The sequence below is a fragment of the Helicoverpa armigera genome, chromosome 2, assembly GCF_030705265.1.
Source record: "Helicoverpa armigera isolate CAAS_96S chromosome 2, ASM3070526v1, whole genome shotgun sequence".
In the NCBI taxonomy this organism is placed as follows: Eukaryota; Metazoa; Arthropoda; class Insecta; order Lepidoptera; family Noctuidae; genus Helicoverpa; species Helicoverpa armigera.
This window is the reverse complement of record NC_087121.1, coordinates 7,541,754-7,569,309: the sequence shown is the minus strand read 5'-3', so window position 1 is coordinate 7,569,309 and position 27,556 is coordinate 7,541,754. Positions and strand designations below refer to the sequence as shown.

The 27,556-nt window shown below is 35.1% G+C and overlaps 2 protein-coding genes across 3 annotated transcripts in view; one reads left to right on the top strand and one right to left on the bottom strand.

Moving 5' to 3' along the window:
• Positions 1-18,337, bottom strand: part of LOC110376825 (putative inorganic phosphate cotransporter) — a 34,790-nt gene extending 16,453 nt beyond the window's left edge. The window contains exon 1 of one of the 2 annotated variants that reach the window (XM_021335438.3): positions 18,003-18,337. In XM_021335438.3, coding sequence (XP_021191113.3) covers positions 18,003-18,141 — 139 coding nt within the window. In that variant the 5' untranslated portion in view covers positions 18,142-18,337. Of the gene's footprint in view, positions 1-3,512; positions 3,756-18,002 lie in introns of those variants that run through there. The other variant, XM_021335446.3, reaches the window with a different exon arrangement.
• Positions 18,338-19,799: 1,462 nt separating this feature from the next.
• LOC110377605 (ionotropic receptor 75a) lies at positions 19,800-27,243 on the top strand. Its single transcript, XM_064038995.1, has 18 exons — positions 19,800-20,010; positions 20,479-20,647; positions 20,772-20,964; positions 21,430-21,602; positions 22,219-22,460; positions 22,645-22,744; positions 22,870-23,057; positions 23,136-23,243; positions 23,451-23,617; positions 24,826-24,831; positions 25,024-25,206; positions 25,276-25,448; positions 25,517-25,755; positions 25,823-25,922; positions 26,014-26,201; positions 26,419-26,532; positions 26,632-26,798; positions 26,992-27,243. Exons 1-18 carry the CDS (start codon positions 19,966-19,968, stop codon positions 27,236-27,238), a joined length of 2,802 nt encoding a protein of 933 aa, XP_063895065.1. The 5' UTR covers positions 19,800-19,965; the 3' UTR covers positions 27,239-27,243.
• Positions 27,244-27,556: the final 313 nt, after the last annotated feature.

Sequence of the window (27,556 nt, the reverse complement as noted above, 5' to 3'; positions counted from 1 at the left end):
TTGTTCTAATAAATAAATCCTGTTACTTGCTACATATTTTATGATTATTGTTTTAAATTATATGTTCTATTTTAATGGGAAATTATAAGTCTAACCACAAAATTATTAATTGGACAATTGTCATCTAATTTACTAACTCGGCCTAATTTTTCTTGGCTCGTTTTTTTTTTGATGGTATAATTTAATTTGGATGCAAAACATTGTATTAAAAACTGAACTTAGTGACGAAAACGAATCGCTGCAAAACCGACTCCACGTAGTCTTGTCTGCCCTACCCCTAGAGTGCAATTCAAAACCGCGTAGGTGCGAAGGGGTGAGGCGGCCTGCGAGCTGAGGCGCAGGTAGTTTCAGCGCTCGCCGCCGCGGCTGAGGCTGGCCGGCTGAGCCGGCCAGCAACCCGAAGCTGCGGTGGTGAGCGTGAAAACTATCTGCGACGATAAGCTCGCATGGGACCGCCGGAGCCCCGCAGCGCCGGAGCCGTGACAGAAGCCATGCTTGCTGCATGTTGCATGCTTACTTCTATGCTCTGTCAATTGATATGGGATGTGCTATATTTAGTTTATTTTAAGTTAAATGTCAATAACAATAAAAAAAATGAAATTAAATATGTTTGTATTACTTTGCCCAAAAGGTCACGGGCAATATGTAAAGTGCCCGGTCAATTTGATTGTTTGAATAATTATTATCAAACTGCACTCTCATATTGGGCATTATTCATAATGACCGGGCATTATGTATACTGCCCAATTTATCACTTGGTCCATAACATATATAATTTTGAAAATCTTCAACGATTTTGTAAAGTATCGCGGATTATTATGCTATTGTTTGCCAATTAAGTGTCACTTATGCCTATTTTTATACGCAATTGAAACAATAATTATAAAGTTCTCACAGCCATAAAATACTTATACTATACCTACATAATACAATTAATATTGTAAGATCTTGAAAAATAGGATATTTTTTATTGGCTTTATTGGTCCGTTTGCAGGGATAAGTAGGTACTTATGAGTTGGCAGAAAAATCTTATTTTATCTAAGTATGAAGTTTTGCAACATTTATAAATTAATCCGGAAAATCAGTGCTTAACTCATTTGTACATTAGTACAAGTAATATATTAATATTAAAGAGGAAATTTGTTTTTCGTAAAGCTTCCGAAACGGAACCGATTTGAAAAATAATTCTTTCACTGTTGGAATGGAACGCTACACTCTTTCCAAGTAAAATACATTTTATCCCGCTACGGGCAGTAGTCCCACGAGATGCGGGAAACCGCGGGAAAACGGCTAAGTAGTTTGACTATAAAACATAAGTATATAGCTAAGATACCGATTACATACCTATACGATCTTTATTTATTTATGATGATTTTAATAGACACTAATGCCAATGTTAATGTAGTACTTGTAAATCAAATACGTACTCTTAACCATAAGAATATGGAAATAAGGCATTTACGACATTTTCCATGGAATTAATTTACATAATAATGTTGTTCACTTAAGCAATAAATTAATTTTGCACATACGACTGTGGAGCATCTTTAGAAATTGTTTTAAACATTTAAGTAAAGAGTGCCTTTAACAAAATAGATATACCTATGTGATTTTGATATGTAAATAATCATATTATTTTCAGATTTGATGGTCTGTATGATATATGAATCATTGCTGGGTACAAATTAAAAGTTTCAAAACTGAATGTTTGTAAGTAGGTACCTGATAGCGAACTAAGAGAAAAAATAATCTGAAAATAATTTCTAAACATTCGTGAGTTTTCAAAATTAGGTTTAGGTAAATGTTTCATGCGTTATTTATAACATGCTTTTACTAACTGAATTACAAAATCCATAACTGAAACGGTAAGTATGAGTTTTATTGATGGTTTCCTAATAAGTGTAACCATTATTTTTTCTAAGCACGATACAAATCGGTATTTGGTAACACAACGTCATGAAATATATTTTTAACTGCCAGCAAAAACGAGGAAGTTAACGTAACCATTCTATGTTTTTTTATTAAGATAAGTCATTCTGAGTTATTGTTATTTTTTGTTAAATGACATCTGTAGAGTATTGTTACACATTAGTATAGGTATTGAAGCAAGGTAAATACAAATGGTATTTACAAAAACGATGATTAATGTGTAAAGATTGCTTGAGAAAATAGTTTTCTTATGACTTTATCTTAGGAGACTTGTAAAGAAAGCCTTTCTGTAGTCGCACAAGTGACGTCCTCAGTCTTTAGCAGCAGCTCAGTTCAAACACTTTTTGTTTTTCAGAAAGGCTTATAATTTTCTTTTTGAAACGTCCCAAAATCCTAGAATTTCCTCAATGTTTTGATTTCTCAAATATTTCAAATTTAATTTATCAAATGTTTCAAATTGTATAATTATTATTGACTCATAATCATCAACTTTTTTTCAATTAATTTAGGGGACGGAATCATCTAAAAATATGTAAAAAATCGTAATGTTAATCTTATTGAATAGTATAAAAAAAAACACAAATTCCTAGTTACAATAACGGAAAGCTTTACGTAGAAGAACTATGTAGTTGTGCATAAATTGTAATGTATTATATACAGTGGAATCGTATAAAGTCATTACATGATGCTAAACGTTTTAACTGTGCTATTACAATTTCTAAGAATTAACTGCCTATTTCAAAATGTGGCCTATTATTATTCCTTATTACTTGAACCTATTTTGTATAAAACTAGGCAGAATACGGTTTAAGTATCAAATGTGACACCTCGAAACATTTATTGTTCAAAATAAGATATTCAAGCAAAAAAAAGGCTAAACATGATTCTGGTACTTACTCGTAAAATCTTCAAAAAAAACTTTGTATACAACTGCAAGGTTTTTAGACCGACGATAAAGATCTAGTAAACGTTGCATTCTTAATACAAAATATTTAAGTTCATTTAGATTCAACCATACACCTACTTATTCTTAAAAATATTATGCTCTCAACTATCAGCATTTCATGTTGAAAGCATAAGTTAGGTTACCTCTCCTAAACTAGCCTAATCCTAACTGCAATAACTAAAGTATTCTTATAACCTCGGCCTTTAAATTAATCGCTAAAGACGAACTACAAATAATTATAACTTTTTTTCATTATGTGGAAGAATAAAATTAAGCAAGGTAACTCTACCATTGCCAATTTTTGACAGCGCAACCTAATTTGTAATTAAACCTCATTATTAACTACCAAAGTTAATCATCTCACTTTAAAATACTTTTCATGGTAGATTTTCTATACAGTTTTGTTTACTCTTTACTTATTATTCAACTGTTTCGTCTACCGCTTAAGAAGTGTATTTATTTATGCTTTACTTACTATTTAATAAATATTTACTTTCTTATATAACTTTTTCTAATTCGTAACGCTTTATTTAATTTATTTTATGTCACATGTACCTACACCCTCTATAATCAGTTTACGACTTATTAAACAAACCGTGAAAATCGGAAAATTGGATGAAAAGAAAAATCAACTCACGCTTCGACAAAATCAGCTGCCACCCAGTCAACATATTGATTATTTTGTGTTAGGAACTCCACACAATAAAACACTTATTTATTTTGTAAAGTTAGTTTTTCACTGGATGCTTTTTAGTAATATCCATAGGAACATGTATCACAAGTGAAGGAATGTACGAGTGTCGATGGCGCGAAGCATGCGCAGGAGTCGCGCGTCGATGCACTGAACCGTCACGCGCAACACACAGCCTACAATTAGGCGCCCGCGCACCAGCTGCGAGTCTATATACCGCACCGATCGCCAGACCAACGTAAAACCATACTACACTTTACCATAATCAATTATCCTGTTGATACACATCTAATGTTTTTTTTTTGTTTTTTTTTTTTCTTATTCAGAATTGAGGAAATCGTTTGTAGGCTGGAACTGAGATAGGAATCTTAATAGTTGCTATCGGACGTGTGCTTATACTGAAAGTATTATATGAAAATGTTGTTATACAAGACCGGTTGCTGTTATTCAAGATTGAAATATGGTGAGCTATGTGATGATAAGGAGATTCGCGCCTTATTACTATAGATTTTTTTCGCACACATACAGAACCTATTGCATGTGTAACTTAGAAGTGTAATAAATATCTGGGCAAAATTTATAGAACAATTTTTCTTTATCTACATTTCTAAATCTAATGTTTATTGTAAACCCAGAAAGTGACACTTCTAATCTAAATTCCTCATTAATTTCTATACCGAAAAGTATTACACGACACGACCGGCACAAATTATAAAATTCGCAAAAACCAGTCGATTTACGTAAGGCAAGCGGTCAAGTTCAGTAACACACGCCAACATGAACCGTATGTCAAAATCGCAGCGAGCCTGTGCGTGTCAAATTCTGCTTATCGAATACACTGGTTCACAGACTGCGTTCTTGCTCCAGTAACTCAGATTAAACGTGCAATGTATTCGACACGGTTAATTACTTTCACTTCGGTAGTTGACTATTGAAGTTGAAAGCCTTGATTTGTTTTACAGTGTTGCTGTTCAAAACGTAAGGAGGGTTTTTACAATGCGGAACAATAATGTTGCTTACAATCTGTTTACATAAGTAAACAGATCATATAAATGCTAGACTAGGTTTTAGCTATCTGGCCTCTTGAGGTTCCATTAGCTTCTCATATGCCATAAAGTCGACACCTCCATATATCTCTTAAGTTCGTGTGCTTAATCACTCAAGTAATCGTCACTCTATTCAGTCTACTGTTTCCGGAGGTTTCAATTTCCTCACTAACATAGTAGGAAAGCTATCAAAAATTCACATTGGTTTAGCTGTAAGATAAGCTGTCCACTGACTACGATCGACACTCTTGCATATTATGCTCAATGTCAAACATCTGTAGGTACTTTCATCGGATCATGATATCTAATATAAAATCAACATTAACGAATTAATTAAGCTTTCAATCAATAAATAAAACACGCACATGGAAAGTGTGTCAGCATCACTTCTAATGTTATCTAGGTACGTAACAAATAAATAAAACATGTTAATTGCGTTAGATGGAACATTAAGTAACTCTGTACCTTTGTCCTGGAATGCACAGTTTCGAAAAAAAAAAAACTAGATAGAACAGAAAACCTTCTTAGATAAAAACTCTATGTTGAAAAGCCATAGACAGAGGTATATTCGAACTAAGTTACCATTCACATTGTTGTATCAAAATATTGTTATACCAGCGAACCTCTTACTAATCGTGATGTTATGTGGTAAGTAGTGAGATAATGGATTATGTATTGCATATTATTTGTAAGAAAAATGTGTAATTTTTTCGCATTTGTTAATCAAGCACTTACCCGGTTATTGACCACAGGACTTTACCCTTATCAGTTAGATACAGTTGCATAAAACTTATTGGAGTGACTAGTTCCCTCTCAATGCAACCTCATTCTCAAGTGTTCCATAGAGTGGAACTTCCTGACTCAAACACCTTGTGACATGTATCATCTACGCCTGATAAATTATTCTCTTACATTAGATACTCATTCTGCGACATTACACAATGCTGCACTGACAATATTGCAAGTAAACAAGTTTGTGAAACAATTGAACGATCGTCTATTGTTAGTGTAATTAATATCAATAGAAATGTTGTACCCTTATTACGCAATTATTATTACGTACCTTTAAGTACTTACCTAATCTTGCAGCTACTTAGATCTAAGAGGATCAACAGTGGAATCTGCCTGTTAGAATGTGATGGTAACAAACAGCTGACGAAATAGTGACATAGCAATGACCCTGAGCCTTGGGGGTGTGTCAATATCGTCCGACTAATATCAATCTGACCTACACTGTCGTCATAGCTCGACTGTTGATAAACGATCATAACTCGTCCAACTAATTTCAACCAATCATAAATCACTAACAGGGGAAAATAAACTCAATGATACTTAATTGATAATAACAGATTCATATCTGCAAATGGAAAGAAGTTTCTACGTTACATGTCTACGCAAGCAATCAAAATTGACGTAGACCAATACAAATGTCTATAAAGGGGGTCGCATTTCAATTGATATGTGAATAAACAAGAACATTTAAGATTATGAACCACTTTAGCACATTCGCCAATTGTTCTTAAATGGTGAAACGTCAATGCGAAAAAAACACGCCTCCAAATTGTTTGAATGCGGCGCATGAGGCTTCACTTTTAGAATAGGAATGTCTGTAAGTGTCGATAATGAATAAACATTGTTCACGCCTTCAAGTACACATACTGGCTACTGGCTAGTGAAACTGCAGGGCAAGTACATGGAAGATGTTAGATGCATCCGTGAGGGAACTTCCAGCGCAAGTGTTTACACAATACAAAGCCTGAAAACAGATTTATTAATCACAGTTTGTCCGCATAATCATAAAAACATATGCTGCCACTTTGTATGTTAAAAGGAATATTAACTAGGTACAACTTATAAAGTAATTCAATCATGCGACTGCCGGTTACGAGTTTAGAGCTACCGGTCCACATTACAATCAGAATCATTAGCTCATTACATGTACGTTTCGTCAATCTTTAACTAATGCGTTCAGCTTCGTTACGTAAAGCACTAACTATGACTAAACTATAGAAAATTAATCAAACTTGTTTTATTGTGACAATACTCGTGCCTTTTCAATTGCAATATTGTGTTACCTAATACTTCCGTGATTTTATTATGTATCTTTATTAGTAGGGAAATATTCATTTTCTTAACATTGCTATGTAGAAGGAACTGCATAGTCGTTGAACATCTTTGGCAGTCGTTACGGGTAGTCAGAAGCCTGTAAGTCTGACAACCAGTCTTACCAAGGGGTATTGGGTTGACCGGGTAACTATTCGTAAGTATTCGCTTCTTTCAAAACATTGGAACTCAGCTGCATCCAGTTTTGGCTAGAAGTCGACCCCAACATATTCGGGAAAAGGCTCGGGAGATGACTAGGGTCTCTAGAAGGGACTCCCTTGAGAATATATGCCTAGGATTGAAGCTGGAAATAGGTATAAGAACTAGTGATGTTACATCACTGATGTGTATTGACAATGGTTCGATACGAGATACCCAAGAAAGCATAATCTTGTACTTAATGCATTTTTCCGGGTCTAACACTAGAAATGAGATATGTCACAAATGAGAAAGTCCTACTGAATTTATTATTTATTTTACCTAAACATTTATCACGTCATTCGTAACGGTTCATGTCACTTGAACAATATAATTAAATGTATTAGATCATCACAATAAAAACCAGTAAAAACCATTATTTTTCATGTTGTACCTGACCAAACAAACTCTGACGTTTATTATGGTTCGAATGCCAGTAACCAAATAAACTACGCTAATAATATATTTTTTGTGTATTATTCTTAGAAAGTATACATAGAATTATAGGGCAGCGTTTACACTGTTGATAAGTTAAGTATAGGTAAGTTTGCTTTTAAGTATTAGTACATATTTGCAATGCAAGTGTTAGTGGCTCGTTGCGCTTTTTTTTAGGAAAAAGCCCGCAAGTACCTACCTATTATGATGTTAATCATGTAAGTGCTTGTGAAATTGCGATGAAGAAAAACTTTTCAGATGAGAAAGTAGGAGTAGGTTAACTGAAGTGGTCAGCGTAATTTTTGAAACAACATTTTTTTGGTTTCTTTTTTTCTCATTCTCCAGACACGCTTAACCATCTGGTGTGATCACACCTTTAAACAAACTTAACTCACAGTCGCACATTGCAAATATTGAATATAACAATACTGGATTTACTACAATATTATTGAACATCCTGCATCAGTAGGTAGAAAATTTTATTAGTCATAGATCTCATAATATTCAATCTATTGTTTGTTTTCAATTGCTATCGTAAGTTAAATCTCCAAGCACTTTTTACGTTAATTTTTGAAGCCTCTTTTCATGAAATTTATTTGTTCAGAATATTTAGACAACGGAGAAAAAGTTTTGACAATTCATAAAGTGCGTAAGCATAAGCAGTTATAATGTAAGGTATGGGTCATCAATAAAAACATATTAAACAAAAGAAATCCTTTACAAAAAGAACTCAATCATCAAAATCAAGATTCGTATGCCAAGCATCAATCGAATTAGGAATTTAATCAACAAATGACATGACTACAAATGAACATATAAACTAATCTAGTATGTGTCATACTAGATTAGTTTATATCCGAATCCAAATAAGTAATGATCCGCAAATCAATTCCATTCGTATCAACTAAAAATAGAATCATTTAACGTGAGATTATTCTTAACTCGAACCTAGATATCCGTTTTATTTGACAAAAGAAAAACGGCTGCATACAGTTCACGTATCTTTACGGAAGCTAACTAGAATCTAACATTTGGAAGTAACTACCGGTCCTTAGTCTTTGTTCTACTTGAGCATCAGGCTATATTTTCCCTAAGTATAAGTAAATCTAGTATCGCAGAATCCAGGGTCAACGCAGTGACCTTGCGGTGTTGCTGCTGAAAGGAAATCGAGAGACAATCAGCAATTCCAGTAACAATTGTTGTGACACAACGCTTGCAAAATTTGTATAATCGCTCGAAATACAATCGTAGCAGACAAAAAAATAAATTGGCCAAAGTTTTATTGTGGTCTATGACAGATATAGGTAATATTGAAAAGTTATTTAATCTGTGTCAAGTGGATTATAACCTCTTTTGATTCGAGGTTTCAAGTCGTTCACACTTGATAACGATTGTGTAAGTGGACAGGTACCTATCTTTATTTTCCTGTACCTGTTTACTGTTTTTTCAAGCTTTTATTATTATCCTGTAAACTACTTTCTGTGGCGACTGTAGGTAGAAGGTTTTAAAGGCTTTTGTACCCAACTGTTACTGACACGGAAACAATTAACAGAGGGTGGATTTCCCCTATTACTTGACTATACAATGAGGTCAGCAAACATACACATGCCATGTATTCATTAGCCTAGAGTCACATGTCGCCACTCAGTATTCACGTAGTGTATGCCGATGAGCACAAACTATGACTTTATGATTTATGTTAGAGTCACCATACTTAGGCTATGTCACGGAAATTGTAGTGGCTAAAAATGGTTCTTTTATTGATGTTTTATTGGTTTATGCGGATGTGGTTTGCATAAGCCACAAACTTACTTACTAATATTATAAATGAGAACAAGAATGTACTACCATTGCTTTACTTTATTAGGTACCTACTACATAGCACTACTATTGATTTGATCTCGAACAGCTTACATCTCTGTTAAACAGAGCACACATCTCTCCATGGGCGTAGCCACACTGGGGCAAGCTGGGGCACTTGCCCCACCCTGGGCCTTGGCTCTGACCTATACGGTGTCTAATTAAACAATGTTTTTTTTTACTTACCCTAACTAAAAACATCAACAATCATATGTACTATCCGTAAGTTATTGCACAAAAAAATTGTCGACTTTGAAAAGAGCGCGATCAAAACAAAATACACGCTAGAGTTCCCGAACGTGCGCGGTGCGTGCGTCATTTGAAAGCGAGCCGTATTCCCTAAAAGAATATTTGCTATGTGGCGTAGCGAGCCGAGCCGTCCATCTAATCCAAAAAATAATGCATTGAAGGAGTCCATCTGGTAGATGTAATCAAAATTTCGGAAATGCAATTTTATCCTAGTGTAAAAACCGCGCTCGCTATTTTGCTTGCCTAGCCATGTACGACCAGTACAATAGAACGATCGTTTAGCACAGTGGTTCTTAACCGCTGGTCCGCGGACCACTGGTGGTCCTTGGAAGCATTCCGAGTGGTCCGCGAAGCTTAGCTGCGCAACGTTGCTTAGGTATCTAACTTTATTTTTATCGACTTATCTATGCGAGCGAGGGGGTTTTCGTATGGACGTATATCGGGTGTGTTGTACCTAGGCCCCCCATTCATGAAAATGTATATTTGGGCGACATTTTACGTAGTTTTTGGTTTTAAGTCTTAAAAAATAATTAAAATTTCGAGCTCGCTTCGCTCGCGTATTCAGAAACTATGTTATTTTTGTATTTGTCAAGAAACAAAAAGTTAAGTACGTTTGGGCTAAATTTTACGTAATATTTGGTTTAAGTCCGATAAAAATTTCACGCTCGCTTCGCTCACGTATTCAGAAACTATATGCCGTCATTTTTGCATTTGTCAACAAACAAAAATTTAAGTACGTTTGGGCTAAATTTTACGTAATGTTTGGTTTAAGTCCGATAAAAATTTCGCGCTCGCTTCGCTCGCGTATTCAGAAACTATATGCCCTTATTTTTGCATTTGTCAACAAACAAAAAATTAAGTACGTTTGGGCTAAATTTCACGTGGGTAATATTTGGTTTAAGTCCGATAAAAATTTCGCGCTCGCTTCGCTCGCGTATTCAGAAACTACATGCCCTTACTTTTGCCTTTTGTCCTGTATGTGATTGTTTATTTTCTGTACCTGAAAATATAAACCTCTCAAATTAAGAGACAAAAAATCGGAGGGCCCCCGCACTTCCCCGGTGGATAGGTTGACTGCTGCCCCACCCTGAGCCCAAAGCTGGCTACGCCCATGCATCTCTCCGCTACAATTTCCATCTCTGCTTTCCTATAAATAACCTGCCAGCTTAATTTGCAATCAAAGACTATGTAGTATATTCAGACGGCATATCTTGTCTCCTTTCCTCTCTGCTTTGCTAGAAACTGGGCCTAGGCTGGATGAGCAATGATGAATCAATCAATCAACAAAATAAAGCGCAGTATTTACGCACAACAAAATAGTCATAATATATATTTACAAGGACATGCCAATGGAAATTTCTAAAGAAGTGAGTTCTTGAGACAGATAATAAGTATTTAAAAAATTCCATGTTTGTGTGATGGAGACCAGAGTGTCGGTCGTGACCCAATCTTTATACATAGCATTATATTCACAAGCAACTTACTTTGATACTAAGAATCACAGTTTCTTGGAAAGAACCTCATGTAATATTTATAAAGGTCTTACATAACACAAGGTTGCGTTGTTAATCCAAACTAGGACATCAATTTTGGCCCGTTAATGCAAATTATAAACCGCCAAATTATAAACTAAAATTTATGGAATAAAAGCTTTGATGTAAAACTTAATTAATAGTTCAAAAACAAAAATCAATGGAAAACCACTCTTTTAAATCCTGTGACGATTTTTACGTGCGTTTATACTTTCCGGCTTCATCATCAGAACAGTTCGACAGGAAAATATTGTATTGACATCAGAACTACACACATCTGCCAATTTTCTTTACGCTACGATCCTTGGAAGATGTTTTAATTAGTTACTTTAGTTCCATTAGAAGTACATAATATAATGCAAAGCTAGTGCATAATTACTTACGTAGTATGTAACTAAAAACAACTCAATCTAATAAAAGCGTGTTAAAAATAATAAGTAGAACAAAATTATCTGGAAGACGTAGCTTGACGCTGCATTGACATAACAATAACTAATGAGGTTCACAAAAAGAAAAATCATACAAATTGAAGAGAAAAATTAAATTATGAATGCCTTCTGAACAGAAGTCATCATCTGCCTAGCCTTTTCCCAACTATGTTTGGGTCGGCTTCCAATCTAACCGGCTGTAACGGAGTACCAGTGTTTTACAAGGAGCGACTGCCTATCTGACCTCCTCAACCCAGTTACCCGAACTACCTAACGCTTCTGAACTGTTTTGCTACTACTTCTGAACTGTAAACAACTCTAGTCCAACGAAGATATTATGCTCTACTTATTACATGTTTATAAAAATATCACATTACATCTGACACGTGTCTACAGCGAAAGATGAATGAAATAACTGTTTTCGCAACCTTTTTATTTATTTATACCTCCATCACAAGTCAATTACCTTTGTTAAGTGCTGCTAAAGTTGCGCTAAAAAACCTAATCGCACTGCTTGATACTGCTACTACCTAACTATAAACTTTTATCAAAATAGCTTAGGTTAAAAAAACACAGGATTACCATCATCAACTTCTAATTAATATTCGACCACTCATTCTTCTTTTTTGCGAGTTAACCCGAAAAAGATAAAAAAGAAACTAAAGTTTGCTCGGAAATAATATAAATTAAAATAGAATGGGCAATTGGGAGAGGATATTTTATATTGGAAGTAAGGAAATTTTATATTTTCTACTAGCGTCAAATTAACTAAAAAAAAATGTTTACGTTTAACATTCCTTTGTACAGATCCGTTAACCGTTCCAAGAAGTAACACCAAGGAACCGGAGTTATTTACTATCTCGTGGTAAATAAGATCAATAGATAATAAAAAAGTTTATATAAGTATAAAATTTACATATACACCTAAACTTAACATAAATTATGTTAGAAAAACTGTGGCAATGACCTTAAGTTTACAAAATTAATTAAGTAATACGGAATTCATTATTAATAGCGTGTTTAGTTTCTAGTCACTTTACTTAGAAACAACCTATTTACTAAGTAGATATTTATAAGAATTTTTCCTCTTAATTCCTATGCTTATTTTTATTTTTGTTGTTTATTGTTTACTAGCCGATTTCCCATAGTTCCACCCGCGACCCGTGGAAACTACTGCCTGTACCGGGATAAAATGTAACCTCGGGAAATGTGTAGCTTTTCAACAGTGAAAGAATTTTCCAAATCGATTCAGCAGTTTCTTTTGTTTGTTAGTAAGACGCATTTGTTATTTTAGCTTGCTTTCTAAGTATATGTTAGCTTCCGACGACTGTCAAAGATGATCAAATTACAACCGGACCCACCAATTTAACGTGTTTTCCGAAAATTGGAGGTACTTGCTGTGACGGATGATCAATCATCCACGTTCGCATCATATGTTAATAAAAAAAGATAAAGATAAAAAGTAATTTATTCAATGTTTTTTGAAAGTTAAATTTACAAAATACAGCCCCCTAAACACCCGCCCTTTACCACTTTCCTATGCCTTTTTGCTTTGAAGAAGAGATGGTGGAACAAACTCCCTAGCTGTTGTCTAACCTGATATCGATAGAACCGTGCGGCTGTTACTAAGCGAGATCTTAGTAATAAACGAAGATAGAATGTCGGCGCTATTTTAATGACCTAGCCTTTCAAGAATGTCTTCGTAACAATGAATATAAAAGTAAATAAATTGTAGTGAGCTAAGAACTGCAGTCTACTGAACATCCGAACTATTTTCTCAGGCATTATAAAACATGTTAGTTGTGTGATTGTATGACTTATAGAATATTGGACTTTGTTCATTTATTTAAAAAATAATTAAACATTTTTAAAATAATCCGTATCGTTGTAATTTCCCATAAAAAGTTGTACATATTTGCGACTTTATATTACATCCTTCAAATAAATATATCTTTGTATATACCTGTAAACACTATACATATGTAAACGGTGCTATACAATCGCTGACAGTCGTCTGTCGTCGTTATACGTTTCCTATGGAAAATTTAAATCATAATAAATTGCATGTCAATTGATAACAAATAGTCAATATTATTTACGGCATTAAAAAAAAACACGACAATGATTTATCATCATCTATCATTGTGCCCATGAAGGTGTTTAAAATATTGAAGGCGATGAAAGGCTTATTTACTCAGTCATAGCTTAGGCAAACTTTACAGTTTTAATAACTTTATTTAATCATTGTTTTTGCACGTCATCGCAACCATTCAAATTCTATAGTGACGTATATCTACGATTCTACGAGCGTAGCAACCGTAGCAAGTTGCACGTAACTGCATGACAACGAACGTAGGCGCAAGCGCAACGCAAGTAGGTGCATCTTCATTTGTTCTGTTTGCCTGGTACTTACTGTATATTGATTTGCAGAAGTCGATATGTAAGGTACATTTTGTCGATTATAATTTGCATTGAAAATTTTTGCTTAAAAGATTGGTAGCATTTGGTAGGTTCAACGTTACTAGGTAACTACTAACTAATGGATAGAAAATCAATTTTAGGATTAATTTATATAAGTACAAAATATTTTTCGTCCGGATACGGGAAGAAGTTCCGCGGCAAACCAGATAGTAAATGAAATCTCAAAATCCTTTAGACGTAAGGTCGAAAAACTGCATACCTATATTTTAAGTGAAATGTCATAATCAATATTAGGTTTATTTGGTCCAATAAATCAGTGATTATACCTATTATAAAAAGTGTTTTCCTCATTCTAAAATTAAATCGGCGATATCGTCCCTCGCCACGCTGTAGTAGAGATAAAAACATAATAACAAATAACTATTAGTTTTTAGCTATCGTGACACGATCCAACGTTTTTGTTGCAATAATATTTAGAATACAATTCTATACAAGTAACCCCGTCTATAAATATAGTCAATAGTTCAGGATTTTTCTCAAGTTTAGAAGTTTTCTCAAGTGTACTTGGTACTTTTGTAAAGTATTGACAAACAAGGCAATAGATATACCTATTTTGTTTTACCTATTTTGTTTATTGTTTAAACTATATTTTGATGAAAACCGATTGCAAATAATTTTAGTATAAAAAAAATACTGAAAATATATTCCTATGCTTAATGTATTCGAAGCTTCTCAATAATTGCTTCTTCAATATTAACATAACGCTGTGAGGTTTCACAACATACTTATTACCTTCTTAGAGCTTAGGGTCCATACCTAAGTGCTTGGCTTCCCTTGGTCAAAACAGTAATCCACTGAAACAATCTTATCATGAGAACTATTAACCCGGACCTAAATAAAATAATTGCGAACGTATACAAAAATCCGCGATGTCTTGTAAGCGACCGGCCATCCGTATCAAATAGTTTAGTCTCGGTCGAAACTCGCTGGCATTTGCCCAACCATTGCTGACCAAACATTCACATTTTTAACCAACTTCATTATTTAACGAAGGTTTACAACCTCATAGTGAATTGCATTAAATTCTGTATTCTCAGATAAAGGAGAACGTGCTGAGGAAACATATTTACCTAGTGCCTGAAAAAATAGGTAGTGTTTGTTCCGATTTCAAGACCTTATCTTTTTGTTGTCAATACACTTCCATTCATTTTTGGAGTTTTTTGAAAACCTAACAATCTTATCATTTCAATCATGTATTTTAGTTACTTGTCATAATTTATTAAAAAGTAGTAGTAAGTATACATGGAACCCAAGTATTAAGCCTACCTAAAAGTTGGGGAGTCTGTCACGGGTGACGACGTTTTAAGGGTTAGACTCACTCAACCAATGCTAAGTGACCTTAAAAACTAAATAAAGTATAGGTTTAACCGACTTAGGGCATTAGCACCGGGAAAACGGAAATGATACGTATTTACTGTTTTCCTCTTGCGAAGACGCGTCTGGCATACTCGCCCGTTTTATCAACACTTGGGAATGTAGTTCTTTGATTTCCCAATCTTTTAATTGTTATATGTTGACGTCATTAACCTCTATACTTAAGCAAAAACAACAAGGTGGGATCTTACATACCTACACTAACTGAAGGCCGGTTTACACTTTGCGAAGTGTGAAGTGATAAGTGTTAAGCGTTAACTTTACGCGATAAGTCTCAAGTGTTAAGTAGTCTGTGTTTAGGAAGAAGCTCATAGTGGTACTGTCCGTTGTGCATAGTGTCTCTAGAAATGGAAGATGAACAGCGCCTAATATTGAGACAAATAATTAAGGAGATTGTATCTATTGTGGTATCTGATATAGAAAATGAACTCAATTTTGAAATCGGGAATTCCCATCGCTTCACTCAGTTTCAATGGGGCCGCATCTCTCAACTGTTTGTTTTTAAATTCTGCGCACTTTACATTGCATAGGCATTCAAACTTTATGTATTCTTGTACGAATTTTAAAGTATGTTGTTACGTCCACTTCATTTTCGCTTTGAACTTGACACTGCGCAACACACTGCGCGGCAAATTGCGAGAGAGGGTAGTAGAAAAGTTGAGAGGGGGTAGTTACTTAACAACAAAAATAGACCTTGATTCTATTCACTCGCACTAACCAATAAGTACTAATCGCACGTATCACTTAACACTAATCACTTTACGCTTCCGTTCACACCTTGATTACTAAACACCTGCACTAATCACCTGCAGTGTTAACTTAACAAAGTGTAAACCGGGCATGATGTCTAGTAATAAATCTCTCATCAGGTTCAAACATCGTTCAGACGTCGTGGTGGCCTAGTGGGTAAAGAACCAACCTCTCGAGTATGTGGGTGTGGGTTCGATTCCAGGTCAGGCAAGTACCAATGCAACTTTTCTAAGTTTGTATGTACCTACTTTCTAAGTGTATCTTGGACACCAATGGCTGATAATTAAAAAAAATAATTTATAAGACGTTGTCACGTCAAAATTGTTGAAGGAAAACATCTTGAGGAAACCCGCATTGAGCAAGCGTGGTGATTACTGCTTTATCCCTCTCTGTGTGAGAAGAGGTCAGTGCCCAGCAGTGGGACAATAAAAAGGCTGTAACAGAAACAGTAACAGTTTATACGAATATTCTGTCAATCGTAACTCACAAACATTTTTATTGCTTAGATGCGCATACCTAGGACGGTGACTATGGGCAAACGCCCTCGGCTTAGAGGAGGCCTTTGTCCAGTAGTAGTAGACTTTTTGTATCTGTGATAACAACAACAACCCTACCCTTGGTAATGCTTTTCTTCAAAAATGATGTCATCTGTATTTCCTATTTGCGTGTGATATAAAATTACCACTATATAAGCATAATATAAGCAATTCCTATTCTATAATAATGAAGTTAAATATCGATAAATTAACATTCTTGAGTTAGAAGCTGCAGTGACGGCACGTGTTGAAAGTGCATTTACATTAACTTATCGACGCACGTTTTTATCTGCGTGTTAAGGCTAAGCTTACAAGTCATTACAATTGTTTTATTTTGATTTATGCAGTTATATTTGTTTACAATTTACGATATCGTGTTACAAGCAGAGTTTTATTATTTTCTGCAAGTACTCGAAATTATATGTGAAAATGAGTGTAATACCAGTACCTAATCTAAAATTTGGTTTTAAGATGATTTCTACAAAAAAGGCATCGTAATAAAATAGGTAATCGTTGTAAAACGATAATGAAAAGTACGTAATAATGCAAGTAATATTATCCATAGCTTGGTTTATATTACTTGCTTTATTACGATCTTACCTTTAAGTAAATAAATAACGCATTAAATTGCTCTTAGCATTGCATAGCATTGCTTATTGCACCTTAAGAGTGGAACTTTTCGCGTGACCCACTTCCATCCGTCGTACATTTTTACCATTTACGTCAACTGGTCCCGACACTAATCACACCTAATTCCGATTTAAGTACTTTCGTTAACATTTACTCGAAGAAATTTTGGACGAAGGTACTTACATACATAGAAATATCACATTAGTTGTAAGTGAAAAAATTGCTGTACCTACTTAACTGAATGTAGGTAGGTAGGTACCTATAGTGATAATTTGTAATAAGCACCCTGTAGCTGTTAATTAATTTTAGTCACGCCCAATAGTTACTTTTCATTAGCACCTTTTTTTGACACCAAAATATTTCCACTACAACAGATTAACACTGCCTAACTATTTATTTGGGAAGGTTCAAAGGAGGTTTTAACTTCACTGTTAAGTAAGTACCTACCTAAGTTCAGTAAAATACGATGAAACGAAAATTTTTTTTTGCATTTTATTTAACAACAAAATCGTTTTAGATTGATCGAATACCAGGGTTCATAACAACTGTTAAATTGTTAGCATCGGAAAGTTACTGAAAGACTAGCTATCAAACTCCAATAGGTTTATTATGATAGGTATTACGGTTTTCTAAATATAGCCTCAGGTTATATCCTAGCTTGGGGCAAATGTTTCAACAAAAAAGTGGTCGATTGCATATCATATGGCTACGAGCAACTTTGGCTTCATAATCCAATTTAGACGGAGAAACCCGAGTTGCCGTCACACATAATTGTAGGAATATAAAAAAAAATAAAACAAAAGCCAGCACCCACCTCTGATAGAAAGCGGCACATTAGAAGATTTCTTCAACAAAGGCGTCCATTCGGATGCAGATTCGCCCTGCTTACTCAACGACACTGGATTTAATGAACATCTCGTCACTAATTTAGAAAACAAATGAGTGTCTAACATTTTACTTTTTAAATCGCAATAAATAAAAACTCTTTGTTTGAATTCGGATTGCGTTATCAACTGGGAAAACGAAAAGTCACATTGGAAATGTACACACTGGAGCAAGTCGCGTGGAGAACTAACCGTGTCCAGTTACATAATGCAATTAATAAATTAAAATTAATGTACGCACTGATAACGTTAAAGTACCTACTGTTGATATGTGGGCTATTCCCACACAACTATTTACAGCCAGCATTTGTTTTTCAAGTGATTGACATGAGTTTACTATTTTGATAACTATTGATAAGGATATAAATGTTGCAATAATATTTTCATCGTTGCGAAGAAAAATATATCGATTTCTGAAATTACGAAAAACAAAAGTATTAACCCAACATTTCAAAATGAAAAGCCTGATTCAAGAATAAATTATCAAGATTGCAATGTCCTAATCATTAGCAACAAAGCATAAAACAAAAAACTCAAGAATGGCCCATACATTGTCATTATATGTTGACTATTGTTGTTACGGAAAAATACAATTCCCTATCGCTTGTAAACAAACAATACGGATAAACTTGACATAGATAAGTTAGATAACTGTGATTAACGTTATCTAGAGCAAATACCTTCGCCGTAATGAGGCTCTAACAAAGAACTGTTACGAAGTTCATAGGTTCAAACAATGAACTCTACATGCATTGGAATATTCCCGAACCCTTCCCTTTAAATACATTTCTATGTTGGTCGTATCAATATTCCTTAGACTTTCTATATATTTTAAATGTTTGATAGATCCTTCCATAAAGGATTTTTCTTTGGTAGGGACCTCATTTTTGAAAGGCAAACATTTTGTTCAAACGCAAAATTCAAATAATTTAATTATTAGGGCTAACTGATCAAAACAAAGCCAAGTCAAATATTACCTTTTGAAACAAAGCATTTATAAAACCAAACTTAAACCCTACTTTTATTTTACATCAGAATATTTACTGAACCAATTCAGGGAATTGCGGTTCGCAAACATATTTTGCAAAAATTGCAGTGACCTACTGCGAACTAAAGAATAATTCTGAAGAAAAATCACTCGGCAAATACAGACCGATTTGTACATCAAATATGATAAGACCCGACCTACTTCGTATTTAGTCTGTCTTCTTTATTCAACTGATGCACATTTCCAACGATGAAGATTATATTTTTAGTATGTATACTCTTTTCTCTAAGTCTATGCTATGGCCAAGATTCGCAAAATATGCAAATCATGCTTTCCGACGTCATTGAAGCATCTGGTAGACCGTCTTCTGTGATTGCTAAACTTTGCTGGACACCTAGTGAGTAAAGATTCTTTATAAAACATAATGCTCACCATGATCCAATCAAGAATTCCGAATTGTACGTAGGGACAGTATTTCAAACTGTTAAGGAAAGTAATTAGACGATACAAAATTATGCGTTTGTGAAATTCCTATGAGTATTGAAACGGTATCATAACAAAAAAAAACATATCTTTTTCGCCGTATTGTACCTAAGAGGCAAAATGCCTGCAAAGAGGTTGACGACCTGCGAAAGGCTGCAACCAAAATGTGAAAAGCTGAAGACCGGGAAATAGGACACACACGTTAAAAGTTCTACAGCTTTAGACAGATGTTAAGTTCTCTGAGGGCATCTTCCAGGTTTAATTCCTAAGCAAAACTAAACTAAAAGTTTATTATCATATTTTCAGGTAAAATAATACAACTGCACACTCACCTTACTAATAAATACATCCAATTTAGTGCAAATGACGCCATTAAAACTGATAACTCTGAGTTTTATGATGAAGAACAGCATATCGTGTTTATGGCTGACCTGGACTGTCCTGATATTGCTACTTATTTTGAGAAGGTTGGTTTCACTTAGTGCTCTATTCTTAACTGCCTTGTTGATCTAGTTGTCGCAAGTGTGGCTGCTGAGCACGAGGTCTCGGGTTCGATTCCCGAGTCGGGCCGAAATCTCTTTGTGGGTTTTAGAAGACTTTCACAAAGCATCCCGGAGCCTGGAAGTTGGTGATTGATACACCCGTGCATCGGAGAGCACGTAAATGTCGGTCCTGCGCCTGATCTCTCTCCGGTCGTGTCGGATTGCCGTCCCATCGGGATATGAGAGTGAAGGAATAGGGAGTGCACCTGTGTCTGCGCAAATGCTTGTGCTCTTTAATATGTCCTGCGCAGTTGGCTCCTTACATGAGAACAGCCGCCGTAGCCGATAATCGGCTAGGTGGACATCATCTATTCTAATAACTGATAATATCCAAACAATGACATATGTGCTGATGTCGAAATAGTGTGTGATAATTTCCCTAAATTCTTATAGAACAGTGCAAGAAACGTCTTCAGAGCACCATTTCGATGGATTCTATTCGGAAATTCAAGCACTAACGACGATGATATTGTGCCGAGAGCAATATCTAACATAGACGTGCTCCTTGATTCTGAAGTATTGGTGCTAAGGAGCGTCGACGATGTGTATGAAATGCATTTCAGTAAGTCCATTCACATTAGACGTCTTATTACCTTACATCTTTTCTCCATAGCCATAAGTAACTTGTCCTAATTCTATAATTAATCATTAGGTCCAGGACTTTAACTTGCTGATATTTGTTCCAGTTTACAAAATAAGCCCAAATAACACCTGGCAGACAGAATTCTACGGGACATGGAATGCAAAACATCGATTTCAGAAGTCTCCTCGATTTTTCGAACCGACCTCTTTGAGACGTCTAGATATTGATGGATATGAAATAAGTATTTGTTACGTACTAACGAATAATGAGAGCGTCAATCATTTATCTGATGGCCTGTAGGTGTAATACCGTTATTTTTAAAGTGTGAATATACAGTTGTAATTTCGATTATCTAAGATTGTACAAAAGAGGTAGCTGTACTGTGTGAGGTCTCTTTGTTAATAAACTAGGGCAATTTTGGGTAGGTATGATAGATATGACCAGCCGTAGATATCATTGGCAAAATAATATAATAATAACTGGCCGGGTAAAAACCTAGTTCCTTCACCGAGGAATGTTTATTAGTACTTTTGTATATAAACATTTAAATAAGTTTTGCGGTTGGAATGTAAAAAGTTAAATATTTAATTTTCATAATAGTTTTGATAAAAATAGATACCTATACCTACATGTCTGGGAATTCTGTTACGAAATCCTAGCATAAGGAAAAATAACAGTTCGTTAGCCTTACAAACTGACAACCAAATAACTCGCTGCGATTTTTAAACACATTTTTAATAACAGTTACCCAATTATTGCAGTGACGATCACATTGATACAATTACGAAAGTGAACTTCCCCACGACCAACCATTTGCTGGATTTCCTTAATGCTAAAAGGAAATACATTTTTGCCAACACTTGGGGTTATCGCGTTAATGGCTCTTGGAATGGAATGACTGGATACTTAGTTAGAGGCGAAGTGGAAGTCGGAGGTAAAAAAATATTTATTAATTAAAACGTTTACCATCTCATGTGCTGAATCTACCCAGAAAAGGTACTTGTTTTGCCTTATTCCTCTTATGATTTCCTTCTTTAGGAATTTTATAACTCCTTACATACTTTTGCGCGTTTTTGCCCTCATGATTCATCAGTCAATCGAATATTTCACCGATATAGGTATCAATCAGTCAAAATCATGTTGCACCAACGTGTTCAAGTTGCAGACCTCGGAAAGTCCCGCAGTCACTGACGTAACATAAGTAACATTCCTACAGAAGATACGGTACCATCGCAAAATTGAGCGGTAAAAACATCATGCCAGTCACCAATTAACTTTGCTAAGTAAGCAATTGATTGATGAGCTAATCATTGTAACGGGCTCTGAGCGAAGCTATTTGTAGACGCACGAATTATGAATGACCTTCTATTTAGAGCAACAAACAGAATCCGATTCGGGGAAAACCAGTTGCTCAAATTTAATTTGCAGACAGACAAAAAAAATGTTGACAAAGCCTATTGTATCAACATTGTAATTGGCAATCTCGGTAATAAGACATATTGAATTGCTTTACTCTTGCCAATTGTTATTCCTTACATTATCGTCCCCAGGATCACCGATGTTCTTCACATTCGAGCGTGTCTCCATAGTAGACTACATAGCAAGTCCAACACCAACCCGATCCAAATTCGTATTTCAACAGCCAAAGCTGTCGTATGAAAACAATTTATTCCTCTTACCTTTCAACACGACTGTATGGTACAGCACCATAGCTTTGATTTTTATAATATACTTGGTGCTTCTTCTGGTGACAAAATGGGAGTGGAAGAAAACGCAAGATTTATTAGAAACGGTAAGTCCTGAAAATCAAGTCGCGGTGGAAATAATACAAGTAATGTACGGAAAAGGCATATAATGTACACTGAGAGAGTCTTTAAGTTGCTAGTAATGAACAACCTGTCTCCAAGGCTGATAAGGAAACAGGCAACAATATAAATAAAAATGCAATTAAAATTATAAACAACGTTGTTTTTCAGAGGGAAAAAGACGCAGGCGTACTAAGGGCCAATGTCGTTGATATTATCGTTTTAATATTTGGGGCTGCGTGTCAACAAGGAAGTCCTTCTGAGCTGAAAGGTAAATAATTTCAAAACCGTCATCCAATGATGCGTTAAACATCTCCTCTATGGGATATGTAAGAGATTCACAATCAAGTTTAAAGTGAACCGACTTTTCTTTGACGAAACAATCTGTTTGTCCAGGGTCGTTAGGTCGAGTGGTAATGCTGGTGCTGTTCCTAGCTCTGATGTTCCTCTACACCTCCTACTCAGCAAACATCGTAGCTCTTCTCCAATCCAGTTCTTCACACATTAAGACTCTAGAAGATTTACTCCATTCCAGAATCAAATTCGGCGTTCATGATACTGTTTTCAACAGATATTATTTCTCGGTAACTTATTGAAGCAATAATTTCATAATGCTTATCTTACGTTCTCGTACGAGTTATGTAGATGCTTCTTTGTTTTAGACTGCTACTGAACCAGTCCGCAAAGCAATATATGAGAAGAAAGTGGCTCCACCTGGTACAACACCACGTTTTATGACTATGGATGAGGGAGTTATACAAATGCGAAAGGTTAGTGTTATTTCTAAATAATTAACGCCCTTGGTCTGCTTTGCGTCCTGAGGAAAGTACAACTCACTGTTTGGTTACTGCTGACTTTAATTAAAATCCATTCATTTGTTTTGGCATGTAAAAGTATCCAATACAGAATCTTGAATGTTTACAATATTAATAAAACCTCTGGCAGAACAGACATAGTTTATGTTGGTTTGCTTTCAGGGACTATTTGCATTTCACATGGAAACTGGAGTGGGTTACAAATTCGTTGGGAAATATTTCAATGAAGGTGAAAAATGCGGGCTTAGAGAAATACAGTATTTGCAAGTAATTGATCCTTGGTTGGCCGTCAGAAAGAACACACCGTTCCGGGAGATGTTTAAAATTGGGTAAAGAGATTACAATTGTTGTCCTTGTGATTAATATAATTAACAACCTCGACCTCCATCCTAGATCAAACGATATTTTTTTGCTTCCACAGAACCAAACGAATCCAGGAACATGGGCTGCAATATCGAGAAAATCGTCTGATGTATGAAAAACGCCCAAAATGTACTGGAGGTGGATCAAATTTCGTATCGGTCAGCATGGTCGACTGTTATCCAGCTGTACTGATATTATCCTACGGAGCTATTGTCGCCTTGTTCTTGCTTGCTTTAGAAATATTAGCACACAAAAACGAAAACATATTACGAAAATTAAACTGTAGAAAAGATGAAATGAACTAAAATAGTAAAATGCTTTGTGAAATTGGAGTTAATTGTGCTTGATGTAGTTAGCCATATTAGAGCAAAACGCAGTTAATGTAGAATAATTAAAGGTTTTGTAGCTGAACCTATAGTTATCACTGTACTTATGAAGTAAATTCTGTTAAACGCTTAAGTGGTGAGACAGCCCCTGTGTTTAACAAAGCAACCTATGAATTATATCCAATTAGCGAGCAACTTAAACAATTACTAGTTGGAGTAATAAGCACGCAAATTATACACAGTTTGAAACTCAAATCTTTGATATAGTTCACTTTATCTTTCAATGTACACAGACACGTCTTCAACATGAAACTTCTCACATTGTTTTTAAATATATTGTGCTTGAAATGGTGTGTTTCAATACTCCCAAATAATGATCTGCAAATGATTGTTGATTTAGCCAATTCATACGAGAAACCAACTGCAATTGTAGCTAATGTGTGCTGGAATTCTAGTGAGTATGTCAACATGTAAATTAATAAATGGAAAGAGAATGGTAATCTATGAATACTTATCATAATTTTTACAGAAGCTGATGAAGTAAGGCTATCCAAAATGTTGTCGGATCTCGAAAGACCTATTACTGTTCGTTATTTACGGAAAAATAAAACATTCGCAAATTCTTATCCTAATAACCATTTATTGTTGTTGTTAGACAAGAATTGCGTAGATGCTGAATTTTTCCTCAAACAGGTACCTACTTCTCTTCATTTATTTTCCGAAAAATGTAAACATTATTTTGTTTTTGTCACGTTTTATATGTTTTCATTATTTTCAAGGCTAACGCAAACAAAATGTTTAGCAAGTCGTACAGATGGCTAGTTCTTGGTAATCCGATACAAAAGGAGAGTATCGTGCCTCCCGAATTTAGGGGTCTTAATATTTCCGTTGATTCTGAAGTTATAATGGCTCAAAAAACAGCAAATAACGATACTTTGCTTCATACAAGTAAGTTGATTTTTCATTTGCGTGTACCTCGTAGCTTAGAATTAATCACCATTATTCCTAGTGCATATAATATAATTATTTGCAGTATATAAAATCAGACCTACCTCTGAGTGGAATATAGAATACTATGGGGTTTGGTCGGCTGATTACGGACTAAACAAGTCGGATAAGACTATCCAAAGTAATGTAATGAGACGGAAGGATTTCAAAGGAGAACCTTTGACCGCTTCTTCTGTCGTTGAAGATAAGAGAACTACTTTAAGTGATTTAATAACTCTTAGGTAAGTAATAACAAATACAAATATTGTTGCAAATTCTTTCTTGAATAATTCCAATAAATATAATTTCAGACACATCTTAGTGGATACAGTTGCTAAGAGCACTTTTCGTAGTATCAATCCCCTGTTTGACTTTTTAAATGCGTCCAGAAGAATACTCTTTAATGATACTTGGGGCTACAAGGTTAATGGTACTTGGAACGGAATGATTGGAGAAATAAACACGGGGAAAGCAGAATTATGTGGTAATTTTGATTTTAGTTCACAGCATTCGTAATATCTTCGAGAATTTAACTTATTCTTTGTATGACAGGTATGGTCACATTCATGTCATTAGAACGCTTGAAGATTTTGGAATACTTTACGAACCCGACTCCTGTTACCGTGAAGATCGTCTTTAGGAAGCCTCCTCTCTCATATCAGAACAATTTGTTTCTTTTACCATTCACAACTGGTGTTTGGATCTGTCTGGGTGCATTTGTTCTCATAATGATAGTTGTACTGTACATAAATACAAAATGGGATATCAAGAAATATGAACAGTTTAACGAGGTAAGGAATATAATTTTAAAATATATTTGAGATTCATGAAAAGGGTTTCTAATCAATTCTGTTTTAGCAAAATATGGACCAAACTTGCTTGCCACCAACTTGGAGCGATATCACTATTTTCGTACTCAGCGCCATATCTCAACAAGGGAGCTCTAATGAGTTGAAAGGTCAGAATTCTGCTTGTTTACTCAATAAAAAATATAGGTGATTATACTGCTCTAGAGCCATTTCACTTAGTTATAATGGTTTCTTTTCCAGGGACACTTGGCCGCCTTGTAATGTTCATAGTGTTCTTAGCGTTCCTTTTTTTGTACACGTCATATTCTGCGAATATCGTTGCACTATTGCAGTCGACCTCCAATCAGATCCGAACGCTTTCTGATTTATTAAATTCGAAACTGGAACTTGGTGTTGAGGATGTGCCTTACAATAGATATTATTTTTCGGTAAGTATTTAATAAAGAGCAAAGATTTGCCTGTTTGTTTGTTTGCTTTGACAAGCACCGAAACTACTCATAACCCTTTAACAAGGATACCAACTGACCCTATGTCCGGTTGAGGTAATATTTTATACAGGTACAGGAAGATGATCCCCTGTGAGAACTAAATATTTTAAACCATTTTATGTGTTCTATTTTTTATAATATTGTTTTTATTATGTAGCCCGCACAGAGTGCCAGTGACCCCATCAAAAAGGCGATATATGAAACGAAAGTCGCACCCAGAGGTAAACCGAACTTTTTGACTCTTGAAGAAGGTGTTAAAGCTATGCAAAAGGTAACACATATGGAGAATCATATTCCTTTTTTATGAACCTGTAAGTACTCATAACATTTTTCTTATGCAAAATTCAATTTGGTTAATTTATGTTCTCAGAGACCGTTTGCCTTCAATATGAATACAGGCACTGGGTACCGAATCGTTTCAGCGTTATTCCAAGAGCACGAAAAATGTGGACTTCAAGAAATTGAATACTATCAAAACGCGAAAGCTTGGCTGTGTAGCGGCAAGAACTCGCCTTTTGGTGAAATGTTCAAAGTCGGGTGAGAAGAAGTAAAAGTCGGTGTAGTGTTTAGTTTTCAGTTAATTACTTTGATAAAAAAAACTTTTACCACATACGCTAAATCCTAACATTATATCTGCATCTGTATTTGTATTTAAATTATAATTCACCACATAGGTGGTCCCCTTTTTCATAGAATATGCTAAAACCTATGTAACCTCTTTATATTACAGGTATATCAGGATCCAGGAGCACGGTTTGACTGACAGGGAAAACCGTTTAGCCTACGCCAAGAAACCTGTCTGCTCCGTAATGGGTAGCAGCTTTGATTCAGTTAATATGGTGGATTTCTACCCGGTGTGTCTCATGCTTCTCTATGGAATGATCCTGGCATTTGTCTTGCTGGTCATAGAGATTTTGGCGCATCGTCATCAGATGAAAAAACACAATCAAGAGCCAGATATTACGCAGCTTCAATGAATTGAAATATTTAGTGCTTTTCTGTATCACATAATTTTTTTTCTTTTTTTTTTTTAACTCGCATCAGCACTTAGGTACTTTCTAGTGGAGCCCAACATGATGGATTTTTAGTCAGTAAAAGTCTGACACACTCTCACCGCTGCTAACCCACAGTAGGAGGTGTCATTTGATGACTTTTGCCATCGTTAAAAAAAAGCACTTAAGTACTTATGTATTTTATGTACAAAATAATAAATCTGATTGAAAAATAAATAAAACGTAACATCTATTCGACCTTCTCCTTATCCCAACTCTAGTATCCGACATTTTCAAAGCAGC